Source organism: Rattus rattus, chromosome 2 (assembly GCF_011064425.1).
Source record: "Rattus rattus isolate New Zealand chromosome 2, Rrattus_CSIRO_v1, whole genome shotgun sequence".
Lineage (NCBI taxonomy): Eukaryota > Metazoa > Chordata > Mammalia > Rodentia > Muridae > Rattus > Rattus rattus.
In genome coordinates this window covers 824,446-843,066 of record NC_046155.1, presented here as the reverse complement: position 1 = coordinate 843,066, position 18,621 = coordinate 824,446, and the positions used below count along the sequence as shown (strand labels likewise).

The 18,621-nt window shown below is 54.8% G+C and overlaps 1 protein-coding gene across 1 annotated transcript; it reads right to left on the bottom strand.

The window, feature by feature from the left end:
* Positions 1-559: 559 nt before the first annotated feature.
* Positions 560-16,731, bottom strand: Plcb3 (phospholipase C beta 3). The gene is made up of 31 exons (XM_032896483.1): positions 16,481-16,731; positions 13,751-13,828; positions 13,520-13,588; positions 13,294-13,434; positions 12,958-13,037; positions 12,823-12,876; positions 12,390-12,465; positions 12,177-12,277; positions 11,500-11,666; positions 11,276-11,422; positions 9,971-10,211; positions 9,726-9,810; positions 9,458-9,644; positions 8,625-8,833; positions 7,218-7,314; positions 7,057-7,141; positions 6,712-6,836; positions 5,911-6,065; positions 5,660-5,821; positions 4,938-5,037; positions 4,750-4,854; positions 4,480-4,571; positions 2,929-3,082; positions 2,807-2,842; positions 2,499-2,691; positions 2,017-2,173; positions 1,850-1,926; positions 1,670-1,759; positions 1,529-1,586; positions 1,214-1,300; positions 560-1,120 (listed from the first exon to the last, which is right to left on the bottom strand). Exons 1-31 carry the CDS (start codon positions 16,577-16,579, stop codon positions 917-919), a joined length of 3,711 nt encoding a protein of 1,236 aa, XP_032752374.1. The 5' UTR covers positions 16,580-16,731; the 3' UTR covers positions 560-916.
* Positions 16,732-18,621: the final 1,890 nt, after the last annotated feature.

Genomic DNA, 18,621 nt, shown 5'->3' with positions numbered 1-18,621 from the left:
ACATCTTCCATTCGGGACCTGTTTCCTTCCACATCTGTAAAACAGGTAAAACACCTCCCTCATAGGGATGAGAGGGTCACAGGGTATCCGCGGTGTCATAGCCCCTGCCAGCCATAATCCTTAAGACATCAATCTCCTTTCCCCATCCCACCAGTCTGAAAACTCAGCTTCAACCCTCTGTGGAGCCCTCCGCAGCCCTGGTAGAAGATGCTAGTGCTTGAGTCATGTCCAGCACCAGGAAGGGGTAGGGAGTAGGGAAGGCTTCCTAAAGCAGGGTCTGAGCCTGAACTAAGACAGACAGGGAAAGACTGAGAGAAAACAGATTAATGGGTTTTGGGAACTTAGGGGCTTGAGACAGACATGGGAAAGCCAGAAGCTACCTTTGACAGACAATAAGGTCACCACAGACCTTTAGCAAGACAGCCACGTTCAACCTTGAAACTCTTTGATAGAAATCTGACCACATTGGCACAACCTCATTTTACAGATAAGAAAACTGAGGTCCCAGAAAAAATGGCAGTACCAGAGCGTTTTCATCCAAACTACACTGTACACAGAGTCCCTGAAGTCCACTTTTATTGATATAAAAAAATCCCCAAATATAAAGGATTGGTTTCTACTACTCAGAGTTCCAGGGCTCCACTTGCTGCCTCTTGGGAATTGGGGAGCACCTATCTTAGGTGAATGTTATAGGGAACAAGCCCTAGCCCTTTCCCTAGGCCTGAAGTTAGAAGGGGAGGCTGACAACTGAAGAGGTCCCAAGAAAATGAAGGGCGTTAGTGTGAGGCATTTACCTCGGATTTTAAAAAAATAAAATTTCTAAAGATAAAAGGTTAAAAAAAACCCAAAGTATTAGTGTCTTCTACCCACAGCCCAGTGCCCACCCAGTCTTGTGGCCACCTCTCGCTCCGCCAGTTCAAAGCTGGGTGTTTTCCTCCTGGCTCTCCGAGTCAGCACCGGACTGGTGCCCACCACTCCCAGCTGCATGACCATTGCTGGCACAGGCCACCAGGGGGCCATCCCCCAATCCCTCTGATGTCTCGCCCAGCAGGCACCGACGGATCTCCTGGGGCAGCCTCTCTCGCTGTTCCTGACACTCCTGGGTCAGCTGGGCCACCAGCTGCAAAAGGATGAGTGTCCCAGAGGGGCCAGGCTGCCCAGCTCCTGTGCTATCCCCCCGCCCCCCGCCTGTCTGCCTCCTCCCAGGCCTCACCTTGGGCTCCTCTTCCACTAGCTGCTGGAGGACCTGCTGTTGCCCTGCCAAGAGGCGTTCGTGGCGCTGCTTCTGGGCCTCTTCCAGCTGTAAAGGAGGGCAAGGGTTCAGTAGAGGGAGGGGCAGGGCCTAGGGTCGCTGAAACTGGGGATGGGGGGATGCCAAGGCTCCCAAGGTGTTGCACATGATGCAGGGGTGGTTGGTACAGTCCCTGGAGGAAAGGCATTAGGAGCCTTTTGGAGAGAGATGTGGCACCAGGGTGGGCATTGAAAAGCTGAGTTTCTGATGAGTGAAGGAGAGGCGTGGCTCACTCACCCTCCTGATGGAGTTCACTGACTCAGTGATGTGCCTCCGATTAATCTCTGTCAGTTCCCTGCAGAGGAGAAAGGGATAGCTCTGGGTCAGGCTCTCCCCTGCCTACCCTCACTCAATGGCTCCCAGCCCCAACACACTTACACCTCCTTCTTGTGTTTCTCCCTTGTCTTGGCCTCTGAGATGCTGTTGTTGCGCTTCCTGTCCAGGATCTTCTGAAGCTCCTTCTTCTCCCTGGAGCAGTGAGGAGAGACAGGAGGGAGTCAGAGGCGGGACGATGGCCACCAGAGTCCCCCACACTCACACAGGATCTTCTATCTTTACCTTTCATTCAGCTCCTTCAGCCTCTTGAACTGAGTCGTATGTGCGTCCAGGACAACCTCCCTGAGCCGCTGCTGAGCCTAGGGATACAACAGCCAGCAAGAAGCACAGGGCTAATGGCAGCTCCACCCAGCAGGCCAGCTCCCCTTGCCTGTGCCACATGCCCTCACCTGTTTCAGATGCTCCAGCCTCCGTTCTGTCTCTGCATCTGCCTGGACCTCCCTCAGCTCCAGCAGGCTCTGTACTTGTCGGTTCTGGAACTCTCGATACTGTTTGGCTGCCTCTTTTTCTTCCTCCTTCATGTCTTCCACATTGGTGGCCCTGCTCCTATAGGGAGAACCTTCTCAATGCCAGTCCCTGGTAGAGGACAGTTAGAGCAGAGCTCATGCCAGCAGACAGTGGCAGGCACCAGCTAAGTGAGCTATGCTATGCAAATCAGGAGGCCTAGCAGGGGCCAGCAGCTGTCCCGTTAGCTTCACACAGGTGATGGGTTCCCGCTTCTTGGCCAGGGACCTCAATGTTACTCCCAGGGAGGAGTGAGCGTCCAGTGTTGGAGCCTGCCCCCACCTTCCTGCCATGGGAGCATGCCCACCCCCCTCTAATATTCCTGCCAGCACACAACACAGGTGGCAACAGGCTGCAGGGCACTCACAGGGCGCTGGAGGAGGGCCGGCACTTCCCCTCAGCCCTGGCCTGGGCCAGGCCATCCAGAAGGCGGCGGGTGAGGGCCACAGCCTTGCGCTGGTGTTTTTTATGCAGTTCCCTCAGGTCTCGATCCTGCCGGCTCCGGAGCTTCACCATAGCCTTGTGGCTTCGGAGCTCCTCTAGGGGTGTAGGGGTCACCTCTACAAGGGGAGCAAAGGAGGTGAGATAGCAGTTGGGGTGGGCCAGGCATGACTGAGCTGGGGGGAGCAGATGCCCACCAGGTGGCACTACTCCAGACCAGGCTGTGCCCCTTACCAGAAAGGATGCTGGCGATCAGATCATCTCGCTGCCCTGGAGAGCAGAGACTGGTGAGAAGCTGAGGAATCCAGCTGCAGGTGGCTCCCCTTAGCCCACCCCTAACACAGGCTGCCCCTTACCTGGGCTACTGAGGGAGGTGCTAGTAGGGGAGGTGGTAGGACCTGGGGGCCATCGAGGTGAGGCATCCAGTGGGTTAGGTGCGGGGTTGGAGGAGAGCTGTGAGCCTGGCTGTTGAGACGGGGTCTCCTGACACGTCTCTGTACTGGCCTGAGCCTGTAAGAGAAAACTCTTTCCAGAAATGTCCTCCTCATCTTTCTGGGTCCTTCCACCTCCTGGATGCCCTATGCCGCTCCCGGCTCTCCCTGCCTACACAATGAGGAGACAGACGATACACATCCATAGACCCTTGCCCACGCCATCTAGGAAGGCTATGTGTTACCACATCACATCATGTCTTCAACAACTCCCAGATGCTTCTGGAGAAGCCTGGCCCTGCCCCAACAGGCCTTCCTCTGTGTCCCTCCCTCCCATCCGCCTGTGGTTTGTCCTCCTCTTGGATGCTTAGCTTCTGATTTAATCAGCAAAGGAAGCAAGTGCAGAGCGGGCACCAGTCTCTTCGACTAACAGCTCCTTACAGCCCTAATTGCAGTCATCTCTTTCCTGGCCGCCACAGGCCCCATGGGGACCGGGTCAGGACATGTGGCTGAACCTCTGCTCCTGGCGCCTCCCCACTGAAGCCGCTATCTCCTCATGGCGTCCCTGGCTCCCAGTGCCCCAGCGTGTGTATACCCACCTAGATACAACCCAAATCAGTGCAAATGGGTGTGTCCTCTTTCCAAGAGTCCATAACTGAGCTGAGGGTAGAGCTCAGTGGTAGAGCACTTGCCTGGCAAGGGCTCCATCTCTATCCAGACGTGGGGGAAGAAGTAAGGGTTGGAAAACTAATTGACTGACTCAGTAAAGTGCCTACCATAAAAGCACAAGGGCCTGCGGTTGGATCACCTCATACCTATAACCCCAGTGCTGGGGTGACCAAAGGCAGGGGGATCCCTGAGTTCACTGGCCAGCCAGTCTGGTTCACTGAGAGACCCTATCTCAGAAAAGAAAGTGGAGTGTGTCTTTGGAAAACCACACACACACACACACACACACACACACACGCACACGCACTCAAACCAACATGTTTACACACAAAAGCAAAGACCTCCGGCCCTTTTGCCCACTGCAAGCCATCCAAAACCCCCTGACAATGCAACATGGCAGAAAGGTCAAGCTTTAGGGGCTGAAAATGGGCTGGAGGCCCAGCCAGGCTATGTGCAGCCGAGCCACTTCTCATAGCCTCAGTGTCCCATCTCTGTGAGGGACAGGGCAATGAGCCAAGGATGTGACTAACCTCACACTAGGGCTGGCAGCAAGCTGGCGCTTAGCAGCCACCTGACTTCATTTCTAGGTTTGAGTAGACAAAAGAACCCAGAAAAGGGAACAGGCTTCCCAGGCATGAACCGGGCTGGGAGACATGAAACTAGGGTCTGCAATAAGACACTGAAGAGCGTAGTTTGGAGAGGGTCAGATGGCAGCGTTGGGAGCTGGAGATACCTGGGGAAGAGCTGTCACTGGTCCCCAGTGTCAAGTGGGCCTAGCCCTGCCCACCTCCGTGGCTGCCCACTCACCTCACTCTCCCCAATGAGAGCAGCCAGTTGCTTGGCCCGCTGGTCCATTAGGCTGACGTGCTTGATGGGGTTGATCAAGGCCTCCGCATAGTCTAGAGGAAGTAGAAGGCCCAGTCTTCAGATCAAAGCGCAGGCCACACTCTTCCTGCCAGCACAGGGCTCTAAGGGTGGGAAGTCTAACCCCACTTGAACTGGGGCACCTACATCAGCCGTGCCCAAGCCCAGGTCCCACCCTTCTGGGCTCCACCGAGGCCTATCACCCTGACTTACCCTGGTGGTCATCTGGGATGTAGTCAGAAGCTTCAGTGTAGATAAGCAGGGCAGGCAGGCACAACGGTTGGTTGGCCTCATTTCGCAGGCAGACGTAGTGGTATCCTGGGTGGGCAGGAAGGAAAGTTGATCTAGGCCTGGTCAAATTCCCAAGCTACCCCAGTACTGCCTAGAGCCCACGGACTCACCTGAGCGGATAGCAGAGACAGGCAGGATACGATGCCCAACAAATCTGCCACCCTCCTCAAAGGCTGCAATGCGAAGTGAGGCCAGCGTGGGCAGCACAACCTGTGAAGCCCAGACTGCTGAGCCATCGGGCAGAGCCAGGACCACCATCCCATACCTGCCAAGGCTTCACCCTCAGAGCACAGAAGCCCAGCTCAAGGGATGACCACCAGAGTCCCGAGCCAAGAACACAGGTAGCCAGAAGCCCGCACGGCTATCCAGAGGATAGGATAGGTCACATGGCCTGCTTAGCAACTATACGGAGCCATGTGTATAATAAATTCAGGACACATTTCAACAAGTCAAGAGTAGAGGCTACATTCCCATGGGACCATACTAGGGGTAGGGGGCCGGTCAAACTTGTAGCTGCGGTCTCTGGCAAGTGCTTCTTGCCTTGGAGACAAGGCAGGCAGTGTCTGTTCCTCATGTGGGGAAGAATGGGAATGACACAAGATAGGACATGCTGTCATTATCCCTAGGCTCCAGCCCTTGTCTCTTCTTATCCCATTTGTCACTCAGGAAAGGACAGAGAACCCAAGCCTGACCCTGGGATATGTCGGCTCTCAGGAGGTCACCTGCTCTTCCTACCTTCTGACTACCAGTCACTATCAAGGTGCCTGGCCCCTGCTCTCAGACTAAGCACAGCAGAGTCATGGTGTCTTGGCTTGCCACTGAGTGGGCTTACCTTGGGGAAGTCAAAGGGTTCTTCATCCCACACAGGGTTGAATGAGTTCCCCTGGGATGTCCGTGTGCGATATTTGCGTCTTGTGTCAACTGGGAGACCAAACATGTCCACCTCGACATAGATGCCCACCTTCCTGTCAGACAGAAACTGCCCCGAAATCACCTGGGGTGGGGCAGCCCAAGAAGGTAAGTAAGGCAGCTGCTGTGTGTCTTCCTCAAAAAACCCTAGGCCCAACCCCTCCTGGGCCCCACCTTGACCCGCAAGGCGTTGGCCACTATGCCATCTACGATGACCTCAGTGAAGGGGTCAAAAGACTTGTCCGGCCGCCGCATAAACTCAGGCTTGAGCAAGTACCCACTGCGCCCGTTGTACTCAAACACGCCTGCGTTGAGCTGCATTGGCAAATCTGTAGGCAACACAGGCAGGGTCAGTGAGGGTCCTGCAGGGTCAGCCAGAGTTCAAGGTCCAGGGCCAGGGATGGGATCAATGGATCAAGTCTGTAGGCAACACAGGCAGGGTCAGTGAGGGGTCCTGCAGGGTCAGCCAGAGTTCAAGGTCCAGGGCCAGGGATGGGATCAACGGATCAAGGGTCCAGGGTCAAGAACAACTTGACAGGTAAGGGTCCATAGAATCAGTCTAGGTAAGTGCTCAGGACAAAGTCTGTGTGAAATTTGGGGATCTAGGATTAGGTAAATCAGAATCCAGTAAGATGGGCAAGGGTCAAGGAGGGTGTGCTGGCCAGTTCTATGTCAACTTGACACCAGCTAGAGTCACTTTGGAAGTGGGAACCTCAATTGAGAAAAAGTCTCCCATCAGACTCGCCTGTGGTGCACTTTTTTTGATTAAGGATTGATATGGGAAGGCTGGTGGTCCTGGATGCTATAAGAAGGCAGGCTGGGCAAGCCACGAGGAGCAAGCCAGTTCCTTTCCTGACTTCCCTCAATGATGGACTTGTAAACTGTAGGATGAAACGAACCCCTTTCTTCCCAAGTTGCGTTTGGTCATGTTTTATCCCGCCAATACAAACCCTAAGACAGAGGGCCAGAGCTCACCCAAGGTCTGGAAGTTGAGGGCAACAAGCTGACAGCCCACGTTCCAGAAGAGCTGAGGCATGTAGTTGGAGGAGTCCACACGGGTGCCCTTGGGGTAGATGCGGCTAAGCTGCTGTTTGTTGTATCTGGCGTTGTTGGTCAGGGCCATCAGGGAAGAAGTGACCACCCTCTGCCAGTCTCTGCCTCGGGGCCCACCTCACTCTCTGGAATCCCACTCCCAGCAAAGCTGCCCACGCTGTCACAGAGCCTGTACCTCGGCCTACTGAAGACCCCATGCAGACACCTCAGTGGCATCTGCAAGGCCCCACCCAGTCCCACTCTCGCCCCAGTGCCTGAGTAGGATACTCCACGAACTCCATGGGGCTCTTGGTCAGCTGCTCCATCGCCTTGGTCTCCACGAAGGACGACATCTCAAAGCACTTGTTCCTTTCTGGGGGTGGTGGAGGGGAGATGTAAGAGGGGCCAAGGCCTGGCAGGGCTACTCCCAGGCACCCATCCACACTCACTTCGAGCAGCCTCAAAGGACTTGAACTTGACGGGCTCAACGTAGTTGACGAGTGTCGACATCTCCTCTGTGGCGTTGACCTCACTGCTGGCTGTGCCCTGTGGCCCCCAAACTCAAGATCAGTGGTGTCCCTTACTAGTCCCCACAAGGGGGAGCTAGCCCTCTCCCACACCTGCATGTATACTGCTCAACAACTTCCTGCAAAATGATGCTGACACATCACCTGGATAGAGAGAGGCCTCTCGGTGCCTAGTACACTCTGTCCCCAACTCAGGGACCCTCTCAATTCTTCCCTCCCGCAACAGCCACAGTGACCCTTCTGTCACCTGACTCCCCAGAATTCCCTTTGAGACTCTCTCTACTGCCACTGTGCCTTGGCACATGCTAGTGCCACGTCTTTAGGTCTGTCTGCCCCAACTTCCATGCCAGGGCACTGTCCCTTTCCCAGATTGCAATTCTGTAGCCTCTCTTCTTTAAACTTTTAACTTTATTTACTATTCGAGAGAGAGAGAGAGAGAGAGAGAGAGTGTGTGTGTGTGTGTGTGTGTGTGTGCGTGTGTGTGTCTGTGTGTCTGTGTGTCTGTGTGTGTCTGTGTGTGTAAGTGTGGTACTTGCTGCCACGGTGCACACATGTTGATCAAAGGACAACTTCTGAGAGTCAGTTCACTAGGCTTGTATGGTAATCACTATTACTTGCTATATCATCTTGCCAGTCCTGTATCCTCCCTCTCTTGATAGCCCAGAACTCACTATGTAGATAGACCAGGCTGGCCTTTAACTCACAGAGCTCTACCTGCCTCTGCTGGGATTTAAAGGCCTGCACCACTACATACGTTTATATGCTTGTTTGTTTGTTTACTGGAGACTGGGTTTCTCTTTTTTTTTTTTTTTTTTTTGGTTCTTTTTTTTGAGCTGGGGACTGAACCCAGGGCCTTGCGCTTCCTAGGCAAGCTCTACCACTGAGCTAAATCCCCAACCCTGGGTTTCTCTTTGTAGCCTAGAACTGTCCTAGAACTTAAATCTGTAGATCAGGCTGGCTTCAAACCTAGAGATTCACCTGCCTCTGCCTCCCTAGTGCTGGGATAAAGGTGTACACCACCACGCCCAGCTCTTTTATTATCTACCAACCTACCTACCTACCTACCTACCTACCTACCCACCCACCTACCTACCTACCTACCTACCTACCTACCTACCTACACACTTCTTTGTTATCTGTAAGGAGGAGAAGCATGTCGAGGCAGAGGCTTTTACTAGTGGGGTGTCTCTTTGGCCTTGCACCCAACTCTTGCAGACTCATTTGCACAGCCACAGAAACTGGAACCTGCATAAGTCAAGCTCTGCGAGAGCAAAGAAGAACAAAGGCTGCCACCCAGCAAATACCGCTCTACCCGCCTGTGGTCCTCACCTCATCGGTGGTGGGCTTTTTTGGATCCGTTGTTTCCTCCTCTTCTTCATCTTCCTCCTCATCCTCTCGGTCACGGTCAGGCATGAGAACATTAGGTCCTCGGTTGAGGCCCTCCTCACCTAGAGACTTCTGAGGCTCCAGGCTGGTCTTCTCAAGTCCCACCTCCTCTCCATTGCTTAGGCCAGGGCAGCTGTCGGAGCTGGGGGACCCTGCACAAGGGCCAAGGGACCGGTGTCAGGACCACAGGCTGGTACTGAGGAAGCCTGCAGGTTGTGCTCAGTATGTGGGTGGGGAGGCCAGGGTGCCTCTTAAAGAAGTACAGCTTGGGGAGAGGGTAGGGATCAGAGTCTGGGTGTCACTAAAGCTAGTGGTTGGCTGGGGGTGTCACAGGTCACAGTTATATAGAGCAGGGAACTAGAGCAACAGCCTGCAGAGCTGAACAGTAGCATGGCAGGGCTGCCCAAGTTGGGCTCAGCCAAAGCCATAGCCAGCAGGGGTTAGTGAGGTGAGCAGTTATGTGTCACGTGATGAGGGACCTCAAAAAAGAGACTAGGCAAAGGTTAGCTGAAAGTTTAAGTAGGTGGGTGAACAGAGTCAGTGGAGGTTACAAGTCAAGTGTCAGGGGCCTGAAGGAAGAGGATTGATGAGGTCAAAGGTCAGCATCCAGAGCCCTACGCTGGCCGGGGAGCAGTGACACACTGAAAGTCAGGGCAGAGAATCAACGCTCAGCCAAGAGGTGGGAAGGAAGGAGGTCAGGCTGGAGTGGCGGAGACACTGGGGTAGGAAGTTTAGTCCACGTTAGGATTAGGGCTGGAGGTCAGGCCAGGCCATACCCAGCTGGGGTGAGGAGGGCTCTGTGGCAGCTGAGCTCTCACTCAGGGCCGAGTTGCTCTGTTCCAGAGGCCGCTTGCGCACGGAGCTGTCAGGGACACCTGTGCTGGGCCGATGCCGCTTCTTATTCTTCACCAGGATACGGCCCATCAGGTCCTGTGGACTAGGAAGGGGGGTGCCCGCAGACAGCTGGGCACCGGGGACAAGTCAGGACTAGTCAGTCACCCTTCACCTTCACACACCCTGGCTCAACTCCAAGCACCCCCATACCGGGTACTTGTCCAGTGGGTCAATGAGCAGCGCTTCCCCAAAGATAGAGCGGCAGTACTCTGCCATCTTGGCCTGCTGTTTTGCCCTGTGGGGACAACAAGGTCAGAGGTCAAAGGTTCCCAGGGTCAGAGGCCTATAGAGTGAGTGGGGTCAGAGCTGATGAAAGAATCAAAGGGTTGTGTTAGGGTCCATCCAGGCTGCCTCCACCAGAGGTCTCTAGAGATTCCCAGGGCAGGCTCACTCACGAGTCCACATGGTTTTCGAAGGAGAGAATGACAGGGTAGGGTGAGGTCTTGAAGGCTGTCTCGGCGATGGCCTCTAGCACATCACGCAATGGCACCTCAGTGGTCATGGTGAAACCATGGGTAATGAAGGGCTCTTCCTCCGGTGGCCGTCCCTTCCATACATCCAGCTCCACACAACGGCAGCCCCACAGCAGCGCCTGGCGGTACATCTCCACTGACGATGTTCCAGCCAGCTGGCCCGCTGCAGGTACAACTGTGTCACTACCCACTGGCCACATCATCCCACGTGAAACCAACCCATACTGGGGACGGAGAGACCACTGACACAGCCCAGTCAATTCCAGGGCGGCACACTCTAAAGACTAGCCTCTTTCTCCTCCAATCACTGTGGAGGCAGTACCATCTCCCCCAGAAGGCCTCAGGAAAGGGCAGATATCCTGAACCCCAGCCCCTGGTATCCATGAGGTGGGCACAGAGTAGGCATTCAATAGCATCTGCAGACACAGCTGGTTCCTTGCATTCCTCACATGACGGACTCTCAACACTGCCTGTCCCACTACTTTGAACTATGGAGTTCCCAGATACCTTCTAGAGCTCCCCAGGACCCAACTCGTATCTACTATAGCTACTCCTGCTACCCACCTCTGGCCTGCATCAGCCTCCCCACCTCCTGCCTAGGGGATCACAGCCCCTCCCTGCCTCCAACCCAATCTCCACAGATCTTCTGACAACCTACCAGGTCTCAGTGCTTCCCCTACCTCAAGCCATCCAAAGAACCTCTTTGCCACTTGCACTGAGTCCAGTACCCTTCCAGACTGTGTATGGTACACACACACACACACACACACACACACACACACACACACACACACACACACACACAGACTGGCTTCCTTTCCTGCTTCTCCTGTGCTATGCACATGGTAGACTAGCACTCTGTCCCTGAGGTTCACCTCCAGCCCTTTTTTACTTCTAAAACCATCCATCTATCTCTGGTCCATGCATCTATACAGGCACAATGAAACAAATATGCCGTCAGCCTGTCCCCAGGGACACTTCAAGATACCCAGAAGGTCTACCGCACAGAGATACCAGCTCTGGCCAATGAGGGATCAGGTTGAAAGTGCTCCCCCCCCTTGGGGTTGGGGGATTTAGCTCAGTGGTAGAGCGCTTGCCTAGGAAGCGCAAGGCCCTGGTTGGTCCCCAGCTCGGAAAAAAAAAAAAAAAAAAAAAAAGTGCTCCCCCAAGGAGAAGCAGTGTGAGGGCAGAGGATAAGCGTGTCTCTGCTCCCCCTCTCTCACTCACCAGTGAGATAGGTATTGTGTGAAGAATTGATGAAGTATGCGCTCAGTGGCTGCGTCATGTCCATGCTCAGATCCAGGGCCTCCAGGGGCAGGATGCCATTCTCCTCCCCTCCCAGATAGCGGCTGAAACCCTCCATAGACATCTGGTCTGCGGATGGGGTGCCAACAGGTCAGCTGGGCTTGGCCGGTCCCACCCGCACTGACCCAGTGCCAATGGCTACTCACCGCGCTCCAGGAACTGTTTGTTCGGCTCATACTTCTCAATGAGCAGCCGAGCTTGTGAGGAGCGAAGCGGTGGGTACAGCACTTCGTTGAGTCTCGGGTCTCTTTGCTTCTGGTTGATAAAGTCCATGAGCTGCTCCAGAGTGAGGTACGGCTTGCCCTTAGCACCTCTGAAGGGGCCCAGAAGCTGGGTCAGGCTGTAGCCTCAGCACCCACCTGGTGCTAAGCCCTCACCCTGGGAGACAGAAGTGACAAGGCCTGCACCTAACTTCAGCAGTCACAGACCGGTATTCTGGGCCTCTGCTTCCCTGTCCACTCTCCTGACCACTCAACAGTGTCAGGCAGAAGGTAGACCGGCAGCAGCTTTAAAAGCTGCGAAATGCTTGACCCCAGGACCAGCCAGTCTTGCCTCTGGCCTCCCACACTGTGTTGGCTCAGGCTGGTCCCACAATATGTCTGAGGCCCTTGGTTCCCATCCTGAGTGGGCTGATTAAGCTACCTGTGGCAAAGGGATGACAGAGTTCCAGAAACCACATGAGTATTCTGGGCAGGTTCCCTCTTTCTCAGTCTGACACCCACAAACCTGCCCACTGGCACCCCTTTTCACTGGATCAGAAGAACACTGAGCAGAAACCAGAGACACAGCCCAGCCTATGGGAGCCATTTCCCAGGCCACTTACATCTCCAGCAGGATCTTGTCAATATCCGGTCGCAGACACAGCTTATTCAAGAACCGCTCGAAGATTTCCAAGGAAAACTCATCAGGCCGAATGGACTCACTCTGAGGGTAAGGAGTGTGGGATGAGAACCTAGGGCAGCCAGTTCCTGAAAGCGGGTACCCACTGTGATACCCCACCCTGGCCCACCCTCACCCTGGCCCTGCCCCTACACACCCGGTTGAAGTTGAGGCCGCAGGACTCCAGTGCAGTCTCCACCCGCTTCTTGTCCGCAGAGAACATCTTCAGAATGCTGATGCAGGCAGGAGGGGTCAGGGTCAGTAGGGGAGCAAAGATCACCAAGGTCAGGGCAGAAAAGAAGAAGCTGGGGGGGGGGAAGGGGGCTCACTTCTTTTTTTTTTTTTTTTTTTTTTTTTTTTTTTTTTTTTTTGTTTGGGGATCGAACCCAGGGCCTTGCCCTTCCTTGGCAAGCGCCCTTCCCCCGCGCCCTCCCCACCCCCCCTCACTTCTTTTTTTTTTTTTTTTTTTTTTTTTTTTTTTTTTTTTTTTTTTTTTTTTTTTTTTGCTGGGGATCCCGACCCAGGGGCCTTGCGCTTCCTAGGCAAGCGCTCTACCACTGAGCTAAATCCCCAACCCCAAAGGGGCTCACTTCTTGACTGGAATCCGTCCATCCTGGTTCACCTGCAGCTTCAGTTTCGTGTATCTGGGAGAGCAAGTAGAAGGGTCAGATCTCAGGACTAGTCAGCTGGACCCCCAGTGCTCCCCAGGGTAACCCCGGGCTCACGCTTTCCGAAGGAACGTGTTCCGGGAGGCGTTCTGAGCCAGTATGTTCATAGCCAGCTTAAACAACTCCTCTGACCAGACCTGGGAATTAATAACATACACACAAGGGTATAGGTGAAGGGGGCAGAGGGGCTAGCCCAGCCACAGCCTACATCCAGAACAGGGTCTGGTGCATAAAACATCACGAGAACAAAACCAGGCATGGTGGCTTAGTCCATAATCCTGGCACTTGAGAAACTTAGGCAAGATGGTTACCCTGTGTTTGAGACCAGCCTGGGCTACATGATGTCTTCCAATAAAGCATCTGCTTTCCTGGGTTGTCTCGACCCCAACCCACCTTGACTGTGTCATCTTGCACGGCCATGAAGTTCAAGAATGTGGTGTTTACTGGATCTGGTCCTGCTACCACTGTCATCAGTTTCTCCTCCAGCCGGGTATCAGGGCCCCCAAAGCCCAGTACCTCTCGAATCTTGGGGTCCTGTGTAGTAAAAGTCAAAGGTGAGGAGGAGAAGTGTCCTGTCCCGACAACCTTAGCCCCATCAGTATCAGACTGTATCCCTCACCTTAGGCAGGCGGGCATAACGACCTGTCCTTGTGTCCCTGATGGAGCTGATGTCCAGTGTGTCCACCTCCTGGGAAAACCAGAGCCAAGGTTTGTGTCTAAGAAATATGAGGGGTCTTCCCACTCACGCTGGGGAATGCCAACCCCCTGGCTAGGCCTTACCCCCAGGACAAGGGCAGGGGTCACCCCTAGAGGCCTAGGCCTGAGCCAGCAGCACCAACACCGCTCTCACCATGTTGGGTCCTGTCCAGTACAAGAAGAAGCCATTGGGGTCCACTCGCAGGGTCACCAGGTTCCGACTGGAGGCCTCCTGAGGGCAGTACAAGACAAGGGTCAGGGGAGTGAGAGCTGGACCTACGGTAGCCGGTTTCTGCCAGTGAGCTAAGAGGACGCTCCGCCGACACACAGGTGCTCCTGGAGACGAAGACAAGTCGTCAGCGTGACATTTCAGGTTCAGTCTCTAACACGTCTCCCAGCTTCACCTTTACCCTGAGATTCTATCCCATAGGCTACTACCCTGTCTGTAACACCCAGCTTTTGCCACACCCTACCCTGTACTTTCACTTTTTCTCTACCTTGAAACTGCTGTGGAGGTCTCCAGGAGGTCGCCAGAAGGCCTGAGAGGTCGAGAATGCTAGAATCCGGGTTGGGGATTTAGCTCAGTGGTAGGCGCTTGCCTATGGCGCAAGGCCCTGGGTTCAGTCCCCAGCTCCGAAAAAAACTCAAAAAAAAAAAAAAAAAAAAAAACGCTAGAATCCTCTGTCTCCGATCCCTTATTATTCCTGTATGAGGGCAGAGGGCTTAGAAGCCTGGAGCTGAAGTTCTCTCTGTCCTTGAGGCCTCACAGTATCTGGCCACCCTAGGATCTTTCTCACAGCTTATCACCCATCACACTGTACCTCATGGGATCCTTATAGCCTCTAGGCTCACCCATCTTATAGAAAAGGCCCCTCAGGAAGACTAGGCAGTGGGTTCACTCTTCTCCCTAACACCCCTATGGTGACTGACAGGAAGGCAGGATAGGAGGAAAAGGCTCACTTTCTTTGTTTTTTTTTTTTTTTTTTTTTTTTTTTTTTGGTTTTTTTTTTTTTTGGAGCTGGGGACCCAACCCAGGGCCTTGCTTGCTGAGGGCAAGCGCTCTACCACTGAGCTAAATCCCAACCTCAAGGCTCACTTTCTAAAAGGACCCAGTCACTGATTCCCAAGGCTACCCCACGGAGCCCAAGATTCAGGACCAGCAAGGACTTCACTCAAGTCAATCTTACTCTTATTCTCCCTTGAGCCAAAAGAGGATTGAAATCCCCAAACTCTGACTCTAGACAACCCTGCCACCAACAGTATACACTCCAGGTCCCAAGCCCCGACTGTGAGCCACAGCGAATTCTATACCCTGAATTTCACACACACACACCCCCATGTTCCCCAACGCTGTGTAGGATGTGTCCTGCATCACCCTCATTTTACACAGGAGGAAACTGAGGAGTCGAGATCTGCAGGGGTACACTTGTAAACAGAGAGCCAAGACCCTTCTGGACCACCCATGGCTCCTGATCTCAGCATCAACCTCATAGCAGAGACCTCAGTTTGCCTCTTGGGAGAATAGGGGTTGCCCCACCCATGCAGTCTTGGTTTACAAAAGAACAGCAGCTGATCTGGGGACATTCATAATCCTTCAACTCTAACCAGGTCCCAACCTCTCCAGGAGATTCCAAACCTTGCCCTGGGCCTGACTAACCAGCCACCAGTAGTGCAAGAAAGGGAGAAATTTGTGGGTACTGTCCCTAAAGCCTCTGTGGTACCATCTTCAGGGTCCTAACCTCCAAAGGCTACCCAGGACCCTGACTCTGCAGTTCCAAACTTTGCTCGGCACCCCCACCCCACCCCAGGCCCTCTCCTTGTTCCCACTTCCTTATTTGGGTTTATCACACTGCAAGGAAAAGGAGAAATTTTTCCCTTTAGGCTGGCCTGGGGGAAGGGGTCTTCTGGGGACCCAGGGGTACCCACCCTTGCCCAGCACACCTGCAGCTAAGGCCACGCCCCCAGCCCCTCCCCTTAGTTCCCACTCCTGCCCCACCCAGCCGGAAAGAAACCTAGCCCTAGCGTCTTCCAGGCCTATGGCCCGACTGGGAAGGAACAGTAAGGAAGCTCAGGCCGCTGAGTTGAGGCCCTAGGGAGCAAGGGGCCCAGGGGGCAGGGGAGAGAACAGTACAGAAACCAGAAACGTGGGTAAGACGTGATATCTGGATAAGAAGCCACAGGTGGGTATCAGGAAAGTACCAGGGAGAAAGTAGTAAAAAATGGGGGGGCAGGATTTATTGGGGTTCAAAGTCACTAAATTAAGGAGTGGGGAGCAAAGTTCCCAGAGTTGGAGGGACCTGGAAAGGGACAAAGTCTACGGGTAAGGGGTAACTTGGCGCTCCCATCTGAACAGAAAGCTCGCTGGAACCCAGAAACAGGATGAAGGGGTACCAACCAGGACAGGCTGAAATGTGATGAATAGAATAGCTCAGACGATGCACTGCTAAGAGTAGGATCCCAGGGGCACCCCACCCAAGACAAGGATGCCCTATACCCCCTGGGAGCCCAGTGCCAGGCACAGGGATCTGAGGACAAGACCAGAAACTGAGAACCAGCATGGAGACTGATATTCATCGTCTGGCAAGGGTGGGAAAGAGTAAGAAGAGGGACAGGATTTATTGAGGTTCAAAGTCTCCATGCCAAGGAGTGGAGAACCCAACTGACCACAGCTAAAGGACTGGTTTGCGGGTCGGTGAGGGGAACGACGACGACAAAGTCTTCAATTACCAGGACAACAGTGGGACTCAAGTTTCCGGAGTGCAGCAAGGCTGGAATAGGGGTGCAGTGGTCAGGCAACACTGAAGTGGGGGTCCCTGGCATCTAGCCGAATGTGAATGAAGGAATCCTTCGATCAGGGCAGAGCAGGGGACAGACACTCTCTTACCTCGTCCCATTTGATGAATTTACTCCCGCGCCGCAGGGTCTCCACCACTGTGGGCGGCTCCAGCTGCAGCGCGTGGACGCCGGGCCTCGCGCCCGCCATGGCCAAGCCAGGGGCGGCTCGGGGACCTATGGAACCCCGACGGGAACGGACGGTGCCACTGCTTTCTCCACACGCTCCCGCGCGGCCCGCTCTGGCCCCGCGGCGTCAGCGCCCGCCCGCCAGCCAGTCTGTCCCGGACGGACCGGAGACTCGGCGCCCGGCCCCGCCCCCGCCGAGCCCCGCCCCGTCGGGCGGTGCCGCCCCCTCCCACCGCGGAGGGGTCGCCCGACCCGCGGCGGCGCCCCCTGGCGGTCGGGGCGGCGACTGCAGCCAAAGGGATGATAGAGCGAAATTGGGGATGGGGGGGGGGGGTCTTTGTTGGCCGGCTCCGTAGGTCTCAAGTTTTCCGGAGTCTTAGATAAAGTAGGAGAGCTTGGGAGCCCGGGGCTATTGAGGGTGCACCTGGAAAGACCGGTGTTGGAACTACCGAAGACATGCCAAGGTCAGCTAGTTGAGGACTCCAGGTAGAAAAGGCGAAGATAATAAGGCTGGGGGATACAGACCCCTGTCCCCAACCCCACTCCTACCGCACTTAGCTGAACTCAGGAAATATCACCCCATCTCTCTCCATCCCACTCCACCCGCGTGCCCTCACTTCGCCTCACCCCCTGCTGCTGCAGAGCAGTCCCCCCCCCCTCCCAGGGAGCACTTAGCTGGCTAATGGGCCTCCCGCCGGCCGGCGCCCCCCCCCCGTCCCTAGCCCTGGAGGCCTGGAGCTGCCACCTCCTTTGAGGACCCAGGCATCCTGGCTTTCCAGAGAAAACCTTGCCGCAGTTCTTGGCGCTGCTGACCCTGAGATGGGAGCCAGCCTCAGTGAGCCTCGTAGCTGAAAACCGCACAGTGAAGGATGGTTGTTTGCCCAGAGGGGGCAGAAGCCTCGTGGGTGTCCCCAAAGGAGGGGTTGTGCAGCTCCTGGCCCACAGCAGGTGCCCTGAAATCTGTGTTCCAGCGATCGAAGGAACGGAAGGGGCAGACCCATGGGCACCAGCCCGGGTGGGGGCTGCAGCCCCTCCCGCAGGGCTTGGCTGGGGGGGCTCCTGCCTGGGGGCCCCTGTGGGAGCCCCCCCAATACAGAGGAGGCAGCAGCAGCAGGTTTAAAGTAGAACTCATCCAGAGGGGCCAGCCAAGTCACCTAGAAACCCAGAAAGAGTTGGAGCTGGCTCTGGGGGAGGAGGGTCAGCTAAGGAGGAGCTTCCCTGCCGGCGCCTTTGCCCCAGGCTCTCAGCCTCAAGAGGAGCCCTGACTGGCACTGGCTGTTCTCCAAATCGCCATCATAATGGCGGCAAACTTAATGAATCTAGTTGTCTTTGGCTGTGGCCTTGTGCAGTGGTATGATTATTATCTCCACTTGAGGCCCAGAGAGGGGAAGTGACTTGCCCAAGGTCACACAGCTTCCTGAGAGGATTTCACCCCTCATTCTGACTTCCTGCCCCTGCTCCCTACTCTGTAGGAGAAAAAAAAGGGAGAGAAAGGTACAGGCCTATGATCCTCCTCCTTCTCCTCCTCCTCTTCCTCCTCCTCCTCTTCCTCTTCTTCCTCCTCTTTCACAAGAGCTATTAAAAAAAAAAATACCCCTTCAGAGCTCCAAGTACCACCAATCTTCTCCAGAGAACAGAACCATTAAGGGTAGAAATTGGCCTCTGTACCCACAGGCTTGCTTTCAAATCCAGGACTCCCTCGTCTGGGAGCTAGTTATCACAGCGGAATAAACACACACTCCTCTGTAAGTAATGTGATAGGTAGGAAAGAAACCTGTGGGAATGTCAAAGGGGAAAGAGAAAAGAAAGGGCATGGGTCAACTCTGGCACAGGGGATCCTGCACACCAACACTAAGGTCAGGATAACTGGACCCTCCCAGAAGCTTCTGGAAGCAGGTCCTAGAAAAACAGGATGGAAGCTGTTTGTTGGGCCAGGCCCTTTTCTTCCCCCACCACTAATCTCTTGAGGCCAGGCAGCCCCCCATTAGGCTCCTTCTTCCTCCTTAGATGCTTTCTTCCAGCCCTGGAACAATAATAGTTTCTCGGCATGCAGTAATGGGGGGA

Excerpts from the sequence above, each read along its gene's own strand:
- Plcb3 (XM_032896483.1), bottom strand. The coding sequence starts at position 16,579 with ATGGCGGGCGCGAGGCCCGGCGTCCACGCGCTGCAGCTGGAGCCGCCC. Across the intron at positions 3,083-4,479 it reads CTCTCATTGGGGAGAGTGAG|GCTCAGGCCAGTACAGAGAC; the intron begins GTGAGTGGGCAG and ends TTTCTCTTACAG. Across the intron at positions 2,692-2,806 it reads GATCGCCAGCATCCTTTCTG|AGGTGACCCCTACACCCCTA; the intron begins GTAAGGGGCACA and ends CTCCCCTTGTAG.